This window comes from Anolis sagrei, chromosome 1 (genome assembly GCF_037176765.1).
Source record: "Anolis sagrei isolate rAnoSag1 chromosome 1, rAnoSag1.mat, whole genome shotgun sequence".
In the NCBI taxonomy this organism is placed as follows: domain Eukaryota; kingdom Metazoa; phylum Chordata; class Lepidosauria; order Squamata; family Dactyloidae; genus Anolis; species Anolis sagrei.
The window spans coordinates 338,066,162-338,089,837 of NC_090021.1; the positions used below are offsets into that span (position 1 = coordinate 338,066,162).

General features: G+C 43.4%; 1 protein-coding gene across 1 annotated transcript in view; it reads left to right on the forward strand.

The window, feature by feature from the left end:
• Window positions 1-540: 540 nt before the first annotated feature.
• The window catches only part of LOC132761792 (maestro heat-like repeat-containing protein family member 2B), an 88,862-nt gene continuing 65,726 nt past the window's right edge, over window positions 541-23,676 (forward strand). Inside the window, 12 exon segments of the mRNA XM_067463106.1 lie at window positions 541-559; window positions 562-609; window positions 6,295-6,431; window positions 7,059-7,221; window positions 9,992-10,090; window positions 13,041-13,192; window positions 15,375-15,515; window positions 16,542-16,634; window positions 18,602-18,748; window positions 20,313-20,382; window positions 21,828-21,944; window positions 23,483-23,556. Coding sequence (XP_067319207.1) covers window positions 541-559; window positions 562-609; window positions 6,295-6,431; window positions 7,059-7,221; window positions 9,992-10,090; window positions 13,041-13,192; window positions 15,375-15,515; window positions 16,542-16,634; window positions 18,602-18,748; window positions 20,313-20,382; window positions 21,828-21,944; window positions 23,483-23,556 — 1,260 coding nt within the window.

Here is a 23,676-nt window from a genome sequence, read left to right on the forward strand (position 1 = left end):
GATCAATACCCACCAAACTCTTCTAGTGTTTTCTGTTGGTCAGGGGAGTCCTGTGTGCTAAGTTTGGTTAATCCCATCGTTGGTAGAATTCAGAATGCTCTTTGATAATAGGTGAACTATAATAAATCCCAGCATCTACAACTCCCAAATGACAAAAACATAATGTTTTGAGTGATGGTCACTCCTTGTGTTATGAGACGTTTTGTTGCCAAATTTGGTGTGATTTCGTTCATTGGTTCTTTTGTTTTTAAGGTACTCATTACACATATATAGATTGGTGATTGTCACTATTTCAGCAAAAGACATTGTGCTAAGGGAGAACGACATCACCAGCTGTATCACAATAGATAGGAATGATGCCATCAGTCATCACAAAATAGAAGATATAAGTTGGTCTTGTATTTTACTTGCCCTCAGACAAGCAAATGGATTTGAGAGGAAGCCCCCTTTGAAGTGGGGCTCAGTTCAAAGTAAATATGCATAGGATTGGACCCTTCATTCATTTAAGTTGTTACTCAGGTGGTGGCAAGGACTTGGTACATGAACTCCAAAGGGAATGATCATCATTCTTCGGGATGGACCTCTCCCTTGATCTGAAGTTAAAGAAAGGTCAGTGTGCCGTCACACCCAGACACTATAAAGTTAAAACTAAGATGTGCTTTTCTCTTTATCTGGGTGAACCGCTGGGGTCTTCCTTTGAAGCAATAACTCAATACTTTCAGCAACTAATGCCAGTCAAGATATGAACATCAACAAAATATTTTCTGCTTCCCTGGAGACCAGGACGCAAAACAATGGCTTCAAACTACAAGAAAGGAGATTCCATCTGAACATGAGGAAGAACTTCCTGACTGTGAGAGCCGTTCAGCAGTGGAACTCTCTGCCCTGGAGTGTGGTGGAGGCTCCTTCTTTGGAAGCTTTTAAACAGAGGCTAGATGGCCATCTGTCAGGGGTGATTTGAATGCAAAATTCCTGCTTCTTGGCAGGTGGTTGGACTGGATGGCCCAGGAGGTCTCTTCCAACTCTTTGATTCTATGATTTATTTCCAAAGTCCTTGGCAGACTTGGCACAGCTTGATAAAGTTACAGCACAAACAGTCAATTTGGGAAACCATAGAGATGTTCTTTCCTTTTCCTTCAATTACTGAGGTAACTTTTCTCCAAAAGGTAGAAAAAATCTTGAGATCTTTCACTCTAACCCTGAGCTGCTATGGTTAGAAAGAACAAGTCTTCCCCTATCTAAGCACAAGGTTACCTTTGGAGATGAAGTAATGCTCAATAGTACTCAGTAACTATTTCTCTCTATTTCTCAATAAGCTTCTCTTTATCTCTATATCTATCTATAACTCAATCAGTTTCTCTGTCTATATAACCCAATAACTCAATAACTCAATTGCTATTCTATCTATCTATCTCAATTTCTCAGTTGTACTCACAATGGCTTTTCAGAGCTAACTGTCTGACCAGCAGCACATCTGAGGCTTTTTTTCTCTACTGAAGGAGGCAGGGGAGATTCCAAAATGGAGATCTCAACCCCAGGAAAAAGGGCGGACTCCTAACCCAAAGAGATACTTTCTAAACCAATAACTGCAGAGGGCCTGCAGCCTGGTTTTCCAGACTCTGATTCCATCTAGACTACTGCAACGCTCTCTACGTGGGGCTGCCTCTGAAGACTGCCCGGAAGCTTCAATCAGTCCAACGTGCGGCAGCCAGATTGCTAACAGAAGCAGGGTACAGAGACCATACGACCCCTCTGTTTTGCCAGCTCCACTGGCTGCCGATTAGCTTCCGAGCACAATTCAAAGTGCTGGTTTTGACCTATAAAGCCCTAAACGACTCCGGCCCACTTTACCTGTCCGAACGGATTCTCCCCTATGAACCATCAAGGCTATTAAGATCTTCCGGGGAGGCCCTGCTCTCGGTCCCACCACCCTTGCAATCACGGTTGGTGGGGACGAGGGACAGGGCCTTCTTGGTGGTGGCTCCCCGGCTTTGGAACTCCCTCCCACTAGAGATCAGATCTGCCCCCTCCCTCCTGACGTTCAGGAAACTACTAAAGACCTGGCTCTGGAATGTGGCATTTGAGGACTGAACCTATAACCTCCTTCCTTGTGCTGAACTGTGATTAACTGTGACTACGAGTATGACTATGACTATGACTGGATTGACGACTTGGCTTAGGTAATTGAGATGATGATGTTTTATTGTATTTTAGTGTACTATTTTAATATGTAATGACTTTGCACTTTGTTGTACTTATATATTACTGTACTTTCTTATATGCTGTAAACCGACCTGAGTCCCTCGTTGAGGTGAGAAGGCCGGTATAGAAAACTTCTAAATAAATAAATAAATAAATAAATACATACATACATACTGTTTAACTTCCAGGGTGCTGCTGGGTCTATAGCAACCCTGGGGAAATGCAAAGGAATGCTATCCCATGCAGCTAAAAGGCAACGTAAACCATGCTCCTGGAAGACGGAACAGTCAGGCATAACTTAACACATGCAGGTGCTGGGAAGGTTAGGAAATTTGAGTTTCTGGAAGGCAGCTGCCAAAATCTACCCACCAGGATGGCCACCATCAGTCTAAATAAGTGCCTTTTAGCCATGGAAAATGTGGTAGATTATGACCCTTTGAGCTAATTAAGTTGTAGTGGATTACAGGAGAGTCTACATTGGCTGCCGATGCTCTGGAGTGGCCCCTGCAAGACTATGATGGCAGGCAAACAGATCTGCCTGAACTTGCTATGGCACCACACTGGCATTTTCACAGCCCTGTCAGGCGGAGCCCATGTTCGCTCTGAGGCATTGTGATATCCATGTTGCCATCACCACTCCTTCGTGCATGGAAGACCACATAGAATCATAGAGTTGGAAGAGACTTCATGGGACATCCAGTCCAACCTCCCTGCCAAGAAGCAGGAAAATTGCATTCAAAGCACCCCTGACAGATGGCAATCCAGCCTCTGTTTTAAAACCTCCAAAGAAGGAGCCTCTACCACACTCCGGGGCAGAGTTCCACTGCTGAACAGCTCTCACAGAGAGTTCCACTGCTGAACAGCTCTCACACTCAGGAAGTTCTTCCTAATGTTCAGACGGAATCTCCTTTTTTGTAGTTTGAAGCCATTTTTCCACATCCACTGGCCACTGCCTGTTGTGTCTAGGATGTCATAACAGGGTGCTTGCATGACCAGTAGTGTGTTTTATGATTCTTTGTTTGAGAAGGGAGCAACATGAGGCTTCTCTGCCTGTGTCATCACACCCAGACCCTATAAAAATAAACGAAGATGTGCTTCTGAGTCTGGGCGGACCACGGGGGTCTTTCTTTAGAAGCTTGAGATACTCCGCAATTGAGGCTATTACAGACTTTGAACTTCAAAACAGAATATTTATTTCTCAAATTCTTTGCAGACTTGGCACAGTTTGTCAAAGTTACAAACAAAACAGTCAATTGGTGAAACCATAGAGATGTTCTTATTTATTATTTATTTATTTCACTTACTTATACCCCGTCCTTCTCACCCCGGGGGGGACTCAGGGCGGCTTACAGGAAAAGGCACAATTAGATGCCCAAATCAATTGACAAACAATATAAAATACCAAAACAATCAACAGTTAAATTAAAACATCAATACATAATAAAATAATAAGACAATCTCATGTTCAGGGTTCAGAGTCCATATATCCATTCCATTCCATTGTCCTTATCTATCGTCAGATCCTTAAATTAGCTGTCAGAATGACCAAAGGCTTGGCCCCACACCCAGGTCTTCAGTTTTTTCCTAAACGCCAGAAGGGAAGTCGCCGATCTAATCTCCCCGGGAAGTGAGTTCCACAGGTGGGGGGCCACCACTGAGAAGGCCCTGCTCCTCGTCCCCGCCAGCCTCACTTGTGACAGTGGCGGGGTCGAGAGCAGGGCCTCCCCAGAGGATCTTAAACTTTGAGGTGGTATGTAGAGGGAGATCCGTTCGGACAAATACACTGGGCCGGAACCGTATAGGGTTTTGTAGGTCAAAACCAGCACTTTGAATTGTGCTCGGAATTGGATCGGCAGCCAGTGGAGCTGACTCAACAAGGGGGTGGTATGCTCCCTGTAAGTCGCTCCGGTGAGCAACCTGGCTGCTTCTCGCTGGACTAGTTGGAGTTTCCGAGCAGTCTTCAAAGGCAACCCCACGTAGAGCGCGTTGCAGTAATCCAACCGGGATGTGACAAGAGCGTGGACCACCGTGGCCAGATCTGTTCTTCCTTTCCTTCAGATACTGAGATAACCTTTTCCACCCAAAAGGTAGAAAAGATTCTGGAATCTTTCACCTTAACCCTGATCTGTTATGGTTAGAAAAAAGCAGTTTTTTTCAATATCTAAAGCTCAAGGTTAGCTTTGGAGATGAATTAATGCTCAATATCTATCTTTCTATCTATTCCTCAATCACTCAGTCTATCTATCTCAATTAGCTATAACTCAATCTCAATCTATAGTATCTCAATCAGCTTCTTTATATCTTAATCACTATTCTATCTCAGTCTAATGAACTCAATTGCTCTTATAATGGTTTTCTCAGAGCTACCTACCTAACCAACAGCACATCTGAAGCTTTCTTTCTCTACTGAAGGAGGCAGGGGAAATTCCAAAATGGAGATCTCAAGCCCAGGAAAAAAGGCAGTCCCTAGATCCAAAGAGATACCTTTCTAAACCAAAGAAAGGGCCTGCAGCCTGGCTTTGCAGACTCTGGTACTGTTTAACTTCCAGGGTGCTGCTGGGTCTGTAGCAGCCCTGGGGAAATGCAAAAGAACACTATCCCATGCAAATAAAAGGTAAGGCAAACTATGCTCCTGGAAGACGGAACACCACCTCAAAATGGTCAACACAAAGACATGAGAGCTAGCATTGGGACTCCTGTACCAAAGTTAATATTTTGTCTCTCTGCTCTTTCATACGAGATGTAATATCTTTTTTGAAACCAGAGCATCCTGTGTATATTCTCTCCTCTTTCCTACCATGAGCTCATGTATAGTACTGGCTACACTGCACTCAGCACTTCTGTGGATACCAAATATTCCTACAGTGACCTAGGGATGAGCCACTCACTAGGTTCTTTGTCCCACCCTAGTCATTCCACATATATATAAACCCAATTTTCCTAGTTCCAACAGACCTCACTACCTCTGAGGATGCTTGCCATAGATGCAGGTGAAACTTCAGGAGAGAATGCTTTTAGAATATGGCCATATAGCCCGAAAAAACCTATAACAACCCAGTGATTCCAACCATGAAGGCCTTCGACAATATATCTTGGGTCATCTCTCTATGGATGAGTGACTTGTGAAAGGCTCCTGCTTTCATTGAGTGGATTAAGGGTAATGTAAAGGTCTTCCCTTGACATTAAGCCCAGTTGCGTCCGACTCTGGGTGTTGGTGCTCATCTCCATTTCTAAGCCGAAGAATCAGCATCGTGCAGTGAAAGGGTGATGGCATGGTATGTGTCTGGATGAACAAGATTTGATCCAGCTGTCCAGACCGCCCCAAAGTCTTGAGACACTCTGCAGTTTACTGCAAATTCTAGTGTGTCCCATAACTTTGGCTAGAGAGGGAACAAAGTTGGGTTAAAACAAGAAAACCTGGGCTACTCACCAGAGGTGGTGAGGCTAGATCTACACTGCCATATAATTCAGTTCAAAGCAGATAATCTGAAGTCAGAAGATGGATTATATAACACAGTGCTGGATTTGAGGTCCACTTTTTCCTGTTTGGGTAGGTATGGACCCTACCTGGTGCTTTCTTAGTCATAGGAAGAACTTCCTGACTGTGAGAGCCGTTCAGCAGTGGAACTCTCTGCCCCAGAGTGTGGTGGAGGCTTCTTCTTTGGAAGCTTTTAAACAGAGGCTGGATGGCCATCTGTCAGGGGTGATTTGAATGCAATATTCCTGCTTCTTGGCAGGGGGTTGGACTGGAGTGCCCATGAGGTCTCTTCCAACTCTTTGAGTCTATGATTCTATGATAAGAACAGATGAGACCTGAGCCATGGCATTTTCATTAGAGCAGATGAGACCTTATTGAGTCAAAAAAATTGTGGCACACTAGACTGGACCCTCTGAGCTACCAAAACACTAGTACAATTTGGAAGACCTTCTCATCCACAAAAGTTGTAGAAGATGAGGAAAGACCCCCAGATTCATGGAACAACCCCACCCTGAATGGAGAGATAAAGCATTAAAGTGTATGGATCTTTGCAAGAGGGAAATCATCACGCCCTCCTTGGTAACAACCTTCAATGCCATTTCATTGCTTTTCAGAGATTTATGGTTATCTCAGCTTCCACCTGGAATGTATGCAAAATGCTGACCAAGCTGCTCAAGATATTGCCAAGACAGTTGGAAAGATTAACATCAAGCTGGCCATCAATATTTTGGCAGAAGAAATGCAAAAAGAGGTAGGAGATGATTGCACATACAGAAAGTCTTTCTTCAAAGTCTTTGTTGTAGGTGTATTTTTTGCATTGTTGGGAATTCTTGTATGGCATATTGAGTATCCGTGCCAAGTTTGGTCCAGATCCATCATTGCTTGAGTCCACAGTGCTCTCTGGATGTAGGTGAACTACAACTTCAAAACTCAAGGTCAATGTCCACCAAACCTTTCCAGTATTTTCTTTTGATCTTGGGAGTTCTGTGTGCCAAGTTTGGTTCAATTCCCTCATTGGTGGAGGTCAGAATGCTCTTTGATTGTAGGTTAACTATAGATCCCAGGAACTACAACTCCCAAATGACAAAATCAGTTATCCCCCCCCCCCCAACCCCACCAGTATTCAAATACATCCTGCATATCAGATATTTATATGATGATTCATAACAGTAGCCAAATTACAGTTGTGAAGTACCAACGAAAATAATTTTATGGTTGGGGGTCACCACAACATGAAGAACTTGTATTAAGGGGACGCGGCATTGCGAAGGTTGAGAAACACTGTCCTAGGCATTCCTGCACTCTGCTCAGTCAGCATCATTGAAATCTTACTGGTGACTAAAATGGTCCAGAATATATATATATTTCTTTGTCTTAGGGGGCTCCTGAGAAAACCAGCACACAAGCCAGTATGGTCCTTCTCTCTCTGGCTGGATCTCACTTCAACGACGTGATGTACGAGCTTCAAAAGAACGTCAAGACTGGGATACTTCCTCACCACATGGTCTTCAGGACGCTGGGCAATCTGGCTTCTCGCTACGGTCTGGCACCTCCAGTCCTTCATGTCTAGATCGGTGGCCTCAAAACATTGCTCCTCCAGGCATTTTGGACTTCAGCTCCCAGATTCCTAACCATTGGACAATCAGGACGAAGAAGTCTATGGCTCTGTCTGCACTGCCGTATTAAATACAGATTATCTGCTTTGAACTGAATTACATGGCAGTGTAGACTCAAATAATCCAGTTGATATGGATTATCTGATGTTATAATTTGGGTTATATGACAATGTAGATCCATTGTTTATATCAGGGGTCCTCAAACTTTTTGAACGGAGGGCCAGGTCACAAACTGTTGGAGGGCCGGATTATAATTTGAAAGCAACACGAATGAATTCCTATGCACACTGTGCATATCTTATTTGTAGTGCAAAAATACTTAAAAACAATATAGTAATTATAATACTGTGTTAAAAAACGAAATGCAAAGATACAGAATGGGGGACGATGCCTGGCTTGAGAGCAGTACGTGTGAAAAATACCTTGGAGTCCTCGTGGACAACAAGTTAAATATGAGCCAACAATGTGATGTGGCGGCAAAAAAAGCCAATGGGATTTTGGCCTGCATCAATAGGAGCACAGTGTCTAGATCTAGGGAAGTCATGCTACCCCTCTATTCTGTTTTGGTTAGACCAAAACTGGAATATTGTGTCCAATTCTGAGCACCACAATTGAAGGGAGATATTGACAAGCTGGAATGTGTCCAGAGGAGGGCGACTAAAATGATCAAGGGTCTGGAGAACAAGCCCTATGAGGAGCGGCTTAAGGGGCTGGGCATGTTTAGCCCAAGGAAGAGAAGGCGGAGAGGAGATATGATAGCCATGTATAAATATGTGAGAGGAAGTCACAGGGAGGAGGGAGCAAGCTTGTTTTTTGCTTCCTTGGAGACTAGGACGCAATGGAACAATGGCTTCAAACTACAAGACAGGAGATTCCATCTGAACATGAGGAAGAACTTCCTGACTGTGAGAGAGAGCTGTTCAGCAGTGGAACTCTCTGCCCTGGAGTGTGGTGGAGGCTCCTTCTTTGGAAGCTTTTAAACAGAGGCTGGATGGCCATCTGTCAGGGGTGATTTGAATGCAATATTTCTGCTTCTTGGCAGAATGGGGTTGGACTGGATGGCCCAGGAGGTCTCTTCCAACTCTTGGATTCTATGAAATAAAAAACAATTGTAACAAATATAAACTTATTAATATTTCAGTGGGAAGTGTGGGCCTGCTTTTGGGTGATGAGATAGGATTGTTGTTGTTGTTGTGTGCGATCAAGTCGTTTCAGACTTAGGTTGACCCTGAGCAAGGGCCAGGTAAATGACCTTGGAGGGCCGTATCTGGCCCCCGGGCCTTAGTTTGAGGACCCCTGGTTTATATGCTCATTATCATGTATTTTGCTGTGAGTTTTCCAGGCTGTATGGCCATGCTCCAGAATGCTTCTGAAACATGGCCATACAGACAGGAAAACTCACAGCAACCCAGTGATTCTGGCCATGAAAGCCTTCGACAACATCATATATTTTGTTTGTTTTATATTGTTGTGAGCCGCAACAGGGAGAGAAGCAGGATACAAATTATTATTATTATTATTATTGACACAAAAATGCAGTATGTCACAGCAAACAATATATATATATGCTGCATTTTATCACAAAATCACAAGTCGAACACTTCCCAAGCAGAATTGTGGGAGTTGTGGTCCAAAACACCTGGAGGGCCCAAGTTTATCCATGCCTGGTATAGATTTATTTATTTACTTATAGTATTTATATTCCACCCTTCCTACCCCGCAGGAGACTCAAGGTGGATTACAATGCACATATCCATGGCAAACATTCAATGCCATTAAACATACAATATATATAGATAGACACAGAGGCAATTTAACATTCCAGTTTTCCGGCTTCATGAGGGTATACTCGATTCTGGCCACAGGGGGAGCTACCACATCACTGTCCACTTGTGATACCAAGTCCTTGATGGAGTACTTCCTCATTCTTCTGCACGCTGCTGGAATTTTTTTATGCTGTCATAAATTAGTTAAATTAGCCTCCCCACATAAAACAGTACCTAAATTTCCTACTTGACAAATGCAACTGTCTTTTGGGCTGCATAGGTCAACAGCAAACTAGACTATTAATGGTCAGGAGCTCACTCCGACCCGGACTGGTGTTGAACTCATGACCTCTCGGTCATGAGTGATTTAATGCAGCTGGCTACTAACTAGCTGCGCCCCAGCCCGGTCCTATATGTACCCTCTGTGACTTTGGAGAAGTTGCAATCCTTCTGTATGTTTTCAATTGATTTTAAACTCTATTTGTAGGATTTGAATTGTTTTTAGATTGTATGTAAAAATTGTTTCAGCTTATTGTTCTTGGAAAGTCGACTCTGAGAGAAAGGTAGGATATAATATAAATAAAATGATTTACATAAATAAATAAATAAATAAATAAAATTCCACTCACTACCTCTGAGGATGCTTGCCATAGATGCAGGCAAAACGTCAGGTGAGAATGCCTCTAGAACATGGCCATATAGCCTGAAAAAACCTACAACAACCCCGTGATTCCAGCCACGAAAGCCTTCGCCAATACAAAGGTTATAACAATTTCCTGTTCTTTTACTGTATCCAAAACTAACTCCCCGAAGTGCTTGCCTCCCTCTACCTTAGGATAGGTGTGGGCTTTGCCTCCGAAATTGCCCATTGGGTTTGTTTAGTACCCATTTCACCTATGTTTATACCTCTTCCTTCTTTTCTTCCACAGCTCTCAAATGCATCCCATTCTTGTCTCTGACGTTTCTGTATATAAGAATGATGCTAAAGCTGCCTATGATCAGCCACATGAAGGAAGAAATATGTTATGGTGAGTCAGGAAGAAAGTGTGTGTGTGTGTGATGTGTCTCTTCCTTTCTTCTCACTTTATCCTTTGCAATTAGATGTCCTTTGATGATTCAAAACGATCTTGACAGATTAGAGAGATGGGCCAAAACTAACAAAATGAAGTTCAACAGTGACAAATGCAAGATACTCCACTTTGGCAGGAAAAACGAAATGCAAAGATACAAAATGGGAGATGCCTGGCTCGAGAGCAGTACGTGTGAAAAAGATCTTGGAGTCCTCATGGACAACAAGTTAAACATGAGCCAACAATGTGATGTGGCGGCAAAAAAAGCCAATGGGATTTTGGCCTGCATCAATAGGAGCATAGTGTCTAGATCTAGGGAAGTCATGCTACCCCTCTATTCTGCTTTGGTTAGACCACATCTGGAATATTGTGTCCAATTCTGGGCACCACAATTCAAGAGAGATATTGACAAGCTGGAATGTGTCCAGAGGAGGGCGACTAAAATGATAAAAGGTCTGGAGAACAAGCCCTATGAGGAGCGGCTTAAGGACCTGGGCATGTTTAGCCTGAAGAAGAGAAGGCTGAGAGGAGATATGATAGCCATGTATAAATATGTGAGAAGAAGCCACAGGGAGGAGGGAGCAAGCTTGTTTTCTGCTTCCTTGGAGACTAGGACGCAATGGAACAATGGCTTCAAACTACAAGAGAGGAGATTCCATCTGAACATGAGGAAGAACTTCCTGACTGTGAGAGCCGTTCAGCAGTGGAACTCTCTGCCCCGGAGTGTGGTGGAGGCTCCTTCTTTGGAAGCTTTTAAACAGAGGCTGGATGGCCATCTGTCAAGGGTGATTTGAATGCAATATTCCTGCTTCTTGGCAGAATGGGGTTGGACTGGATGGCCCATGAAGTCTCTTCCAACTCTTTGATTCTATGATTCTATGATAGGCTTTTACATATTTTTTTCGTGTCAGGAGTGACTTGAGAAACTGCAAGTCGCTCCTGGTGTGAGAGAATTGGCCGTCTGCAAGGACGTTGCACAGGGGACGCCCAGATGTTTTGATGTTTTACCATCCTTGTGAGAGGCTTCTCTTCTAAATAATAATAATAATAATAATAATAATAATCCTTTATTTATACCCCACTAACATCTCCCGAAGGACTTTGTGCGGCTTACAAGAGGCCGAGGCCCAGCACATCAGTAAAACAACAGCATAACAAATACAACAATAAATAAACCCATAAACTCATAAAACAAAACAATAAACATTAAAAGACTAGCAGTAAACATTAGACAATAACACCATTAGACAATAAAAACTTTATTTATATTTCCCTACATAGGGAGCTGGAGCTGACAGAGGGAGCTCATCCGCGCTCTTCCTGGACTCGAGCCTCTGCCCTGTCAGTCTTCAGTCTTGCTGGCACAAAAGTTTAACTGTCCTACCGGGGGCTCCAACATTATTCCATCCATGCAAAGTAAAACAACATAACCATAAGATTAACAAAACAATATAAGCATACAAATTGTCGCCATAACACACATATATTAAAACTGCTGAGCTGCTGAACTTGCTGACCAAAAGGTTGACAGTTTGAATCTGAGGGGTGGGGTGAGTTCCCGCTGTTAGCCCCAGCTTCTGCCAACCTAGTAGTTTGGAAACATGCAAATGTGAGTAGATCAATAAGTACCGCTTCGGCAGAAAGGTAGCAGTGCTTCGTGCAGTCATGCCGGCCACATGACCTTGGAGGTGTCTATGGACAATGCCTGCTCTTCAACCTAGAAATGGAGATGAGCACCACTCCCCAGAGTTGGACACAACTGGACTTAATGTTATGGGAAACCTTTACCTTTACTTCTTCTCTTCCCCTTCCCTCTCAGGCTTATGCATCCAATGATTATTAGAAATAAACCTTTATAAATTCTCTATTCCGCTTCAATCATGCTATCATTGATAGCAGATGCATACCAGACGGAGTACCCTCGATATTGCACCTCTCTTCAATGGCGCAGTTGTGTTGTTTGGCCTATTCATGGTCCTGTGATGGAAGTACCTATAACTCCTTTGTCACTTTGTGATCCCACAATACTGCGGTTATTTACTGTTTTTGTTCCCTTTTTTAGCACAAATGTGCAACTCCATGTTTTATAAAGCAATTATAAAAGAAATAAAAAAACCCTTCCAGTTTAGGAAAAGCAAGAGAGAAGAGGGAAAAGGGGGAAAGAAGGAGAATCTGGTCCCCTGATAGATAGGACATTACTGCTGACAGCTGGTAGGCTGTTCAGAATTGTGGGAGTTGAAGTCCAAAACACCTGGAGGCCCAAGTTTGCCCATAGCTGACCTAAGGGTTACTGGAATAGAGGTGGAATAGAGAGGTAGCATGACTTCCCTAGATCTAGACACTATGCTCCTATTGGGATTTTGGCCTGCATCAATAGGAGCATAGTGTCTAGGTCTAGGGAAGTCATGCTCCCCGTGCTCTATTCTGCCTTGGTTAGACCACATCTGGAATGCTGTGTCCAATTCTAGGCACCACAATTCAAGAGAGACATTGACAAGCTGGAATGTGTCCAGAGGAGGGCAACTCAAGTGATCAATGGCTTCAAACTACAAGAGAGGAGATTCCATCTGAACACGAGGAAGAACTTCCTGACTGTGAGAGCCATTCAGCAGTGGAACTCTCTGCTCCAGAGTGTGGTGGAAGCTCCTTCTATGAAAGCTTTTAAACAGAGGCTGGATGGCCATCTGTCAGGGGTGATTTGAATGCAATATTCCTGCTTCTTGGCAGAATGGGGTTGGATTGGATGGCCCATGAGGTCTCTTCCAACTCTTTGATTCTATGATTCTATAAGCATTGCGAAATATGGTCAGCATCAGCCATGTTTGTCAAGATCTATATTTCCATAATGCTAAGTTTCATGCTAACCTTGTCCACTTGTTAAATTTTGGCTTCTTTCCACATCTCTCAGTTATGGAAAATTTCTGCACTGCAATCAATTATTACTACAAAAACTGGAGAGTCTGTTCTTTCCCAAGAGAAGCCGAAACCCAGCTCTGTAGTCCGGTCCTTCCCATCTATCACCGCCTGATTGGCGACTGGCTCCGGGATGAGGAAACAAAAGTGAGCATCCAAACAGCCTTGTTTTGGGTTCAATGACAGGCCAAGCTTCTCATATGCTTCTGCAAAGGTGTTTAGAGTGGCTTGTAGGTCTTCTTCTGAATGCGCACAGACAACATTGTCATCAGCATATTGGAGTTCTATAACAGATGTGGTAACCTTGGTTTTGGCTTTCAGTCTGCTGAGGTTAAATAGCTTGCCATCTGTCCGATAGATGATTTCCACATGATGACAAGCCACCAGATGACTATAAAAGGAGAGTGGAATTCACACTTTTTCTCTTTCCCTGTACGTTCTCTTCATGGTGTGCTATCTTTGTGACTATATTGTTGAGTATCTCTTTGTGAGTGAATCTTGTCTTGTAAGTGCAAGTCTGTTTGTGGATCAGATGTATCTTGAATTGTACAGCTGTTAATAGTGGAACTACTGAAGATTAAAGCCTCCTGTTGTTTTGGATGACAACTACGAATTCTGTATCAGTTTATTTATTTTTATTTATTTATTTATTTATTGTGTCATCAGCAACCAGACACTTGTATTACATTTTTAACAAAAAACAAACAAACAAACAGACAAAACACAGAATTTGTGAGTTTGGTAGTTGATTAAAGGTCCTTTGACCAGTAGCTGGCCACTTGGAGTGCCTCTGGTGTTGCTGCAAGGAGGTCCTCCATTGTGCATGTGGCAGGGCTCAGGTGCATTGCAGCAGGTGGTCAGTGGTTTGCTCTTCTCCACACTCACATGTCGTGGATTCCACTTTGTGGCCCCATTTCTTAAGGCTGGCTCTGCATCTTGTGGTGCCAGAGCGCAGTCTGTTCAGCGCCTTCCAAGTCGCCCAGTCTTCTGTGTGCCCAGGAGGGATTCTCTCATTTGGTATCAGCCATTGGTTGAGGTTCTGGGTTTGAGCCTGCCACTTTTGGACTCTCGCTTGCTGGGGTATTCCAGCGAGTGTCTCTGTAGATCTTAGAAAAGTCGTTGACGTGCTGGCTGATACCCAAACAAGGGATGGGCTAGAGAAGTCACTGCCTTGGTCCTTTCACTATTGGTTGCTACTTCCCGGCGGATGTCAGGTGGTGCAATACCGGCTAAACAGTGTAATTTCTCCAGTGGTGTAGGGCACAGACACCCCATGATAATGTGGCATGTCTCATTAAGAGGCACATCCACTGTTTTAGCGTGGTGACATGTGTTCCACACTGGGCATGCATACTCAGCAGCAGAGTAGCATAGCGCAAGGGCAGATGTCTTCACTGTGTCTGGTTGTGATCCCCAGGTTGTGCCAGTCAGCTTTCTTATGATATTGTTTCTAGCACCCACTTTTGTCTTGATATTCAGGCAGTGCTTCTTGTAGGTCAGAGCACGGTCCAGAGTGACTCCCAGGTATTTGGGTGTGTTGCAATGCTCCAGTGGGATTCCTTCCCAGGTAATCCTCAGAGCTCGGGATGCTTGTCTGTTCTTAAGGTGAAAGGCGCATGTAGGTGTTTTAGATGGGTGCAATGCTCCAGTGGGATTCTTCTGTATCAGTGTGCAGGAAGAAGGTCAAAACTTAAATTGTACTCTGCTGAAAAAACTTATAAGCTATACTCTGCTATTAATGGACTCTATTTTTGCTTGCTACTGTGCTGTTTGTTAGTCCAGTGTGCTTGTACTTTAAGGGAACGTGTACTTGGAAAACTATAAGTCATGCACAAGCATCCCGCTGACAAGGAAAGCAGGAATATGGTAGGACAGCTTCTGGGAAATACAGGATATCAGATGACCTCGGTGACTACATGTTTTCATGGTTTTTATATATGTTTTTATATTGTTATGTTGACTGTTTTTAATCACACTTTTATGAATGCATGGCATCGGATCGTGCCAATCTGTAACCCACCTTGAGTTGCCACATGGTTGAGAAAGGCTGGCTCTAAATGTCATAAATAAATAAATATTGTGTTAATGCAGGAATGTCTTGAGTAAGAATGGTTAAGCAATGGACCCAATTGCCTGGAAAGAGTCATGAAAGAGTCTGGAAAGATACATGTTTGGAATGCTTTAGCTGGGGATCCTGCACTGAACAAGGGGTTGGACTAGATGGCCTTTGGGGCTCCGCTCTCAGATTCTATGGGGACAAATACGCCAGATAAGGGGCAGTAATTGCACCATGTTGAATGGAAACTCTTCTCATTGGTCTCTTTGGCAGGTCAAGGAGGCATCTGTGAAAGCTCAATGGCCAATGTTAGGTGTCCTGGTTCGTCGTCAAGAGCAACAAGAGGAAATCATCCGGAATATTCCAAAAGTCCTCCTTGACAGCAAGATCCTTGACTCTTTCTTCGTAGCTAAAGTAAAAAAAAATCTCAAGAGCAAAAAAAAAAAAAAAAAAAAAAAGGAAAAAAAGGGGGGGCGGGATTTCAGAAAATTGCAAAACCACGGTAGAGAGAAAAAAAATCCTGTTTTCCTCTGTCTTTTTAAGTATAATTTTATTATTTATTTATTTATTTATTTACAGTATTTATAGTCCGCCCTTCTCACCCTGCAGGGGACTCAGGGCTGATTACAATGTACATATACATGGCAAACATTCAATGAGGAACATGAGAAAACTTCCTGACTGTGAGAGCCGTTCAGCAGTGGAACTCTGCCCCGGAGTGTGGTGGAGACTCCTTCTTTGGAGGCTTTTAAACAGAGGCTGGGTGGCCATCTGACAGGGGTGATGTGAATGCAATATTCCTGCTTCTTGGCAGGAGGTTGGACTGGATGGCCCACGAGGTCTCTTCCAACTCTCTGATTCTATGATTCTGTGATCTAGGTGAGGTTTTCACACATGTGTAAGGAATGATGGAGCAGTAGTAGGAAGGGCAAAACATGGGAATTGTTTCAAACTTGCAAATAACCAAAACCGTGAGTGTGAAACCCATGGAAGTGGAGGGATTATTGTATAGTTTCCCTCCACAAAAAATAGGATGGAGAATATCAAGAGGTAACTTTTGCTCAGTTGTGTAAATCCATTGTCCCTCCTCAGCCCAGATTTTTAAAATTTGCAAATGTTCTGTTTGTGTCATAGAATCATAGAATCAAAGAGTTGGAAGAGACCTCCTGGGCCATCCAGTCCAACCCCATTCTGCCAAGAAGCAGGAATATTGCATTCAAATCACCCCTGACAGATGGCCATCCAGCCTCTGTTTAAAAGCTTCCAAAGAAGGAGCCTCCACCACACTCCGGGGCAGAGAGTTCCACTGCTGAACGGCTCTCACAGTCAGGAAGTTCTTCCTCATGTTCAGATGGAATCTCCTCTCTTGTAGTTTGAAGCCATTGTTCATGAGCCAGCTGTGCATTGGGATGTCTAACAACTCCTGGTTCCTCCTTTTAGATGCTCAGCCTTTTCCTTGACGTCTGCGAGGAGTGTAAACCCCACATTCCCAAGAAGATATTCCAAACGCTTTGTGACTTTGTGTTCAAACAGGTGATATGAAGCAACTGCATGGTTTATTTTGATCTTTTCAAGTTGTTGCAACACTGAGAGCTTGAAAAAGCTGATTTAGGGCTATTTATTTATCGTGTCAGAAGCGAACCAAGGGTACAATTGTAATGTATTTAAAAACACAAGCAGAGTTTTAAAGCTTGGCATTATGTCCTTTGACCAGTAGCTGGCCACTTGGACAGTTACTGGTCAAAGGACAGCTATAGAACAGTGGTTCTCAAACTTCCTAATGCCACGACCCCTTAATACAGTTCCTCATGTTGTGGTGACCCCCAACCATAACATTATTTTCGTTGCTACTTCATAACTGTCATTTTGCTACTGTTATGAATAGTAATGTAAATATCTGATATGCAGGATGTATTTTCATACACTTGACCAAATTTGGCACAAATACCCAATACACCCAAATTTGAATACTGCTGGGATTGGGGGAGGGTATTGGTTTTGTCCTGTAGGAGTTGTAATTGCTGGGATTTATAGTTCACCTACAATCAAAGAGTATTCTGAAAGCCACCAATGATGGAATGGAACCAAACATGGCACACAGAACTCCCATGAGCAACAGAAAATACTGGAAGGGTTTGGTGGGCATTGACCTTGAGTTTGGGAGTTGTAGTTCACCTAAATCTGTGGACTCAAACAATAATGAATCAGGACCAAATTTGGCACAAATACTCAATATGCCCAAATGTGAAGACTGGTGGAGTTTGGGCAAAATAGACCTTGACATTTGGGAATTGTAGTTGCTGGGATTTATAGTTCTAAAATCACAGAGCATTCTGAACTCCACCAATGATGGAATTGAATCAAACATGGCACACAGAACTCCCATGAGCAACAGAAAATACTGGAAGGGTTTGGTGGGCATTGACCTTGAGTTTTGGGAGTTGTAGTTCACCTACTTCTAGAGAGCACTGTGGACTCAAACAATGATGGATATGGACCAAACTTGGAATGAATCCTCAATACATCCAAATGTAACTGGTGGAGTTTGGGGGAAATAGACCTTGACACTTGGGAGCTGTAGTTACTGGGATTTATAGTTCACCAACAACCAAAGAGCATTTTGAATACAGTAATAGAAATTCAAAAATGTTAGCTAGATCAATACAAAAAAAGAAAAAGAAAATGGAAAATATGATAAACACAATAAGAAATAAAAAAGGAGACCTATGTAGATCAATGAAAAAAAAATAGAGATTTTTGGAGAATTCTATAAAGAATTATATCAAACAAAGACCTGTTCCACAGAAGAAATTAGGAAATATGTAGAGGAAAATTGGGAGGGCAAATTAGGAGAAGCGGATAAAGAATTATTAGAAAAGCCCATTGAGAGATATGAAGTAGAAGAAGCTATCAAAAAATTAAAGATTGGAAAGGCTCCAGGTTTGGATGGAGTTGTAGTTCACCTGCATCCATTGTATTCAAACAATGATGGATCTAGACCAAACTTGGCATGAATCCTCAATACATCCAAATGTAACACTGGTGGAGTTTGGGGGAAAATGGACCTTGACATCTGGGAGTTGTAGTTGTTGGGATTTATAGTTCACCTACAATCAAAGAGCATTCTGAATCCCACCAACAATAGAATTGGGTCAAACACAGAATCCCAACGACCAACAGAAAATACTATGTTTTCTGATAGTCTTTGGCGACCCCTTTGACACCCTCTCACGACCCCCTCAGGGGTCCCAACCCCCAAGTTGAGAAACACTGCTATAGAAGGTCTCAGACTTATAGCAGGGCTCAGACTGCATTGTAATAGATGGTCTGTGGTTTGCTCTTCTCCACATTCGCATGTCGTGGACTTCACTGGGTTTATACCAAACTGTGTAAGTGAAGTGCTGCTGCTTAGCTTCCAAGATTGTACAGAATCTGGTCCTTTTAGGGCATTTAGGCCCAAGTGCTACCATTACCTACTTGAATTGTTTGACCTGTTCCAGATCCTCCCAGTTGGCACTCCAGTCCAACAGTCCAACAAGTCTCCAAAGATTGTGGATCGGTTCTTCCATCACAACAGGAAACCTGAAATCCAAACAACGACATTTGAAAAAAAGGCTGAGAAAGAAGACTCAACTACATATGACCTGGTATTGTACTACTGTATGTCTCATTCAGTTTGTGTGGGGTTAAACTTACTTGTCTGAACGTATCTCCCTCTACATCTTCCCTCGGACTTTAAAATCATCCGGAGAGGCCCTGCTCTCGGTCCTACCTTCTTTGCAAACATGTTTGGTGTGGACGAGAGACAGGGCCTTATTGGTGGTGCCCCCTGCCTCTGGAACACCCTCCCCAGCAAGCTTAGGTCAGCTCCATCCCTCCTCTCCTTCAGGAAGAAGCTTAAATCATGGTTCTGGGGCCAGGCATTTGGGGAGCAGTCTTGATAGCGATTGCAATGTTTACATGAACTGACAATGGACAAGCTCTGACAAAGTCTTGGGATGCTGAATTGGATTGGATTTGGCTACATGGTTCTTAATAATGCTATTAAATAGATTTAAACTTAATGGTTTTATTTAATGTGTAATGTTGTGATATATTGTGTCTGTATTCTGTATGTGTTGGCATCAAATTGTTGCCGTGATCTGCCGTCTTCAATCCCCCTTCGGGGGTTGAGAAGGACGAGGTGCAAATGTTGGAAATCTGTATAAATAAAAATGTAATGTTCGTTTGTGGGAACTCAAAAACCACTGGGGGAATTGACACCAAATTTGGACACAAGACACCTAACAACCCAAGGAGTGACCATCACTCCAAAAAATGGATTTTGTCATTTGGGAGTTGTAGTTGCTGGGATTTATAGTTCACCTACAATCAAAGAGCATTCTGAACTCCACCAATGATGGAATTGAACCAAATATGGCACATAGGACTCCGATGACAAACAGAAAATACTGGAATTGTTTGGTGGGCATTGACCTTGAGTTTGGGAGTTGTAGTTCACCTACATCCAGAGAGCACTGTGGACTCAAACAATGATGGATCTGGATCAAACTTGGCACAAATATTCCATATGCCTAAATGTGAACACAGATGGGAGTTTGGGGAAAACAGACCTTGACATTTGGGAGTTGTAGTTGCTGGGATTTATAGTTCACCTACAGTCAAACAGCACTCTGAACCCCACCAGTGACAGAACTGGAGCAAACTTCTCACACAGAATCCCCATGACCAACAGATAATACTTAAGACCATCCAGTCCAACTCCCTTCACCAGGGCAAGAAAACGTAATCAACAGCAAGAAATACTGTTTACCCACATGCATAAAGACATTACATATATTACAAATCAACACCTCATTACTTTCCAGATCACCAGACTGGGTCACAACAACGCGTGGCAGGTGACAGCTAGTAAATAAACAAACAAATAAATAATTTTTATTGCTAGACTCAACTCGGGGTGCATCTACATTTTAGAACAGGCATGAGCAAACTTTGCCTGTCCTGGTGTTTTGGACTTCAACTCCCACAATTCCTAACACCCGGTAGGCTGTTAGGAATTGTGGGAGTTAAAAGTCCAAAACACCTGGGGGGTTGAAGCCAGCCCATGCCTGTTGTAGAATGAAAAGCTGTTTGCTACCACTTGAGCTGCCCTGGCACAGTTTTCAGGTATCCTGAGAGCTGAAATTTCCTTCCTTCTCTTTCTTGCAGTCCGGTTATGGGGAACAACAACTCTGCAGAGATCATTGCAACATCCTTATGGATTCTTTTGGCCATTTAGGTAAGAACTGGAGAACTGAAAGCCGGCCCTATAGAGGTCTCTCTCTTCCGCTGTGACTTATTTTGGATTTATTGTCGAAGGCTTTCATGGCCGGAATCACTGGGTTGTTGTAAGTTTTTTCGGGCTATATGGCCATGGTCTAGAGGCATTCTCTCCTGATGTTTCGCCTGCATCTATGGCAAGCATCCTCAGAGGTAGTGAGGTCTGTTGGAACTAGGAAAAAGGGTTTATATATTTCTGGAATGACCAGGGTGGGACAAAGGACTCTTGTCTCCTGGAGCTAGGTGTGAATGTTTCAACTGACCACCTTGTGGACAATTTCAACAGAAAGGAGGAAACCATGAAAATGAACAAAATCTGGCTACTAGTATTTAAAAAACTCTAAAATTACAACAGCACAACAACAGAGAGGAAACAAACAAGGACATCGAATCACCTCTCAACAAAAGATTGCTCCAGGCACTGCTAGGCAATCAAATGCTAATCAAGGTGGTCAGTTGAAACATTCACACCTCGCTCCAGCAGATGGTCCTCCAAGTTCGGTGTCCTGGGGGGTGGGTTCCTAGGTGGCTGTGGAACCCTATTCTTGCTCTGCTTCTTCTCCCGCAGTGAGGGCATTGGTTTCAAGGTGAGAGGCGGTCTCGATCGGGGTTTGCTTGACATGCCTTCCTCTTGGCACATTTCTCTCTTTCACCCTCCATTCGTGCCTCTTCAAATTCTGCAGCACTGCTGGTCACAGCTGACCTCCAGCTGGAGCGTTCAAGGGCCAGGGCTTCCCAGTTCTCAGTGTCTATGCCAGAGTTTTTAAGGTTGGCTTTGAGCCCATCTTTAAATCTCTTTTCCTGCCCATCAACATTCCCTTTTCCATTCTTGAGTTCAGAGTAGAGCAACTGCTTTGGGAGACGGTGGTTGGGCATCTGGACAACATGGCCGGTCCAGTGGAGCTGATGGCGGAGGACCATCACTTCGATGCTGGTGGTCTTTGCTTCTTCCAGCACACTGATGTTTGTTCCCCTGTCTTCCCAAGAGATTTGCAGGATTTTCTGGAGGCAGCGCTGATGGAATTGTTCCAAGAATTGCATGTGACGCCTGTAGATAGTCCACGTTTCACAGGCATATAGCAGGGTTGGGGGGACAATAGCTTTATAGACAAGCACCTTGGTCTCCCTACGGATGTCCCGGATGCATTGAACGATCAATGTAGATGGCACCTAAGACTCTCGATACAAGGGTTCAGATCCCCACTTAGCTATGGAAACCCACTGGGTAACCTTGGAGAAGTCACACACTCTTGGACCCATTAAAACCAGTGATAGATTTGCCTTAGGGTAGCCATAAGTTGGAAATGAATTGAAGGCACACAACAACAATACATAAATATATCCAGTGGCATCAAAGGTGAAATACTTGTGTTTTCTGAAGTTGGGACTTCTCTCCTCACCCAGTCTCCTGTTGCCCTGCGGAAGCACTGGATTTCTTGCAGACCCAGATGAAGGAAGATTCCGAAGAAATTCGAGTGGAATTCTTAAGGAACCTGAAAATCATTGTCGGCAGGGACGAGCGTAAGTTGCAAATGGCATTCACCAAATATGCCTTTTGTGTGCATAGCTCAATACTATGGAATCCTGAGAGTTGTAGTTTTAAAGTGGTGACAACTTGCATTCATCTGATATAGAATCTGGACCGCAATACTTTAAAGGTTCTGCCTGGCAGGAATTGCTAACAATTAATAGCCAAAGTTCCAGATTGAAATTAACTCACCAAAGCAGCTGATGTTCTTGGCAAACTATAGGTCCCTAGCTATAGATCATTGTTATTGCGGAAGTGGGTAGAGGTGTTTGATAACACATCCTACAGTGTAGAGTAGGTATGGGCAACTTGGACTTCAAGTTTTGGACTTCAACTCCCACAATTCCCAACAGCTGGTAGTCTGTTAGGGATTGTAGGAGTTGAAGTCCAAAACACCTGGAGAGCCAAAATTTGCCCATGACTGGTATAGATGTACCCTTAGAAACATGTAGAATTCGCTTTCTTTGTTGGCTTAGATATTGCAGAGATCACATTTTGTACTTAAAAATATATAAAATTATGTGGAAATAGATGCTTAGAATCCTAGAGTTGGAAGAGACCTCATGGACCATCCAGTCCAACCCCATTCTGCCAAGAAGCAGGAATATTGCATTCAAATCACCCCTGACAGATGGCCATCCAGCCTCTGTTTAAAAGCTTCCAAAGAAGGAGCCTCCACCACACTCCAGGGCAGAGAGTTCCACTGCTGAACAGCTCTCACAGTCAGGAAGTTCTTCCTCATGTTCAGATGGAATCTCCTCTCTTGTAGTTCGAAGCCATTGTTCCATTGCGTCCTAGTCTCCAAGGAAGCAGAAAACAAGCTTGCTCCCTCCTCCTCCCTGTGGCTTCCTCTCACATATTTATACATGGTTATCATGTCTCCTCTCAGCCTTCTCTTCTTCAGGCTAAACATGCCCAGCTCCTTAAGCCACTCCTCATAGGGCTTGTTCTCCAGACTCTTGATCATTTTAGTTGCCATCCTCTGGACATATTCCAGCTTGTCAATATCTCCCTTCAATTGTGGTGCCTAGAATTGGACACAATATTCCAGGTGTGGTCTAACCAAAGCAGAATAGAGCATGGGGAGCATGACTTCCCTGGATCTAGACACTAGGCTCCTCTTGATGCAGGCCAAAATCCCATTGGCTTTTTTTGCCGCCACATCACATTGTTGGCTCATGTTTAACTTGTTGTCCACGAGGACTCCAAGATCTTTTTCATACGTACTGCTCTCGAGCCAGGCATCCCCCATTCTGTATCTTTGCATTTCATTTTTTTCTGCCTAAGTGGAGTCTCTTGCATTTGTCCCTATTGAACTTCATTTTGTTAGTTTTGGCCCATCATCTCTCTAATCTGTCAAGATAATTTTGAATCCTGCTCCTGTCCTCTGGAGTCTTGGCTCTCCCTCCCAATTTGGTGTCGTCTGCAAACTTGATGATCCTGCCTTCTAACCCTTCATCTAAGTCATTAATAAAGATGTTGAACGGGACCAGGACCATCAAAATGTAACGCATCTCTTCTTTACCTCCAGAAAGTTCAACCAAAAATCGCAAGAAGCCAGTTGTGGAAGCTGTGAAATGCCTTATGGATGACCACCGTCAAACAGTAAGACAAGAAGGGGTGGTTTGCTAGTACAGCCCGCCCTCCACAGCATTTTTGTTTACTTCAGAGAGGTCCTCTAGCAATTTCTAGATCCTGAGTCTAGTGCAACCCTATGGTCAATTC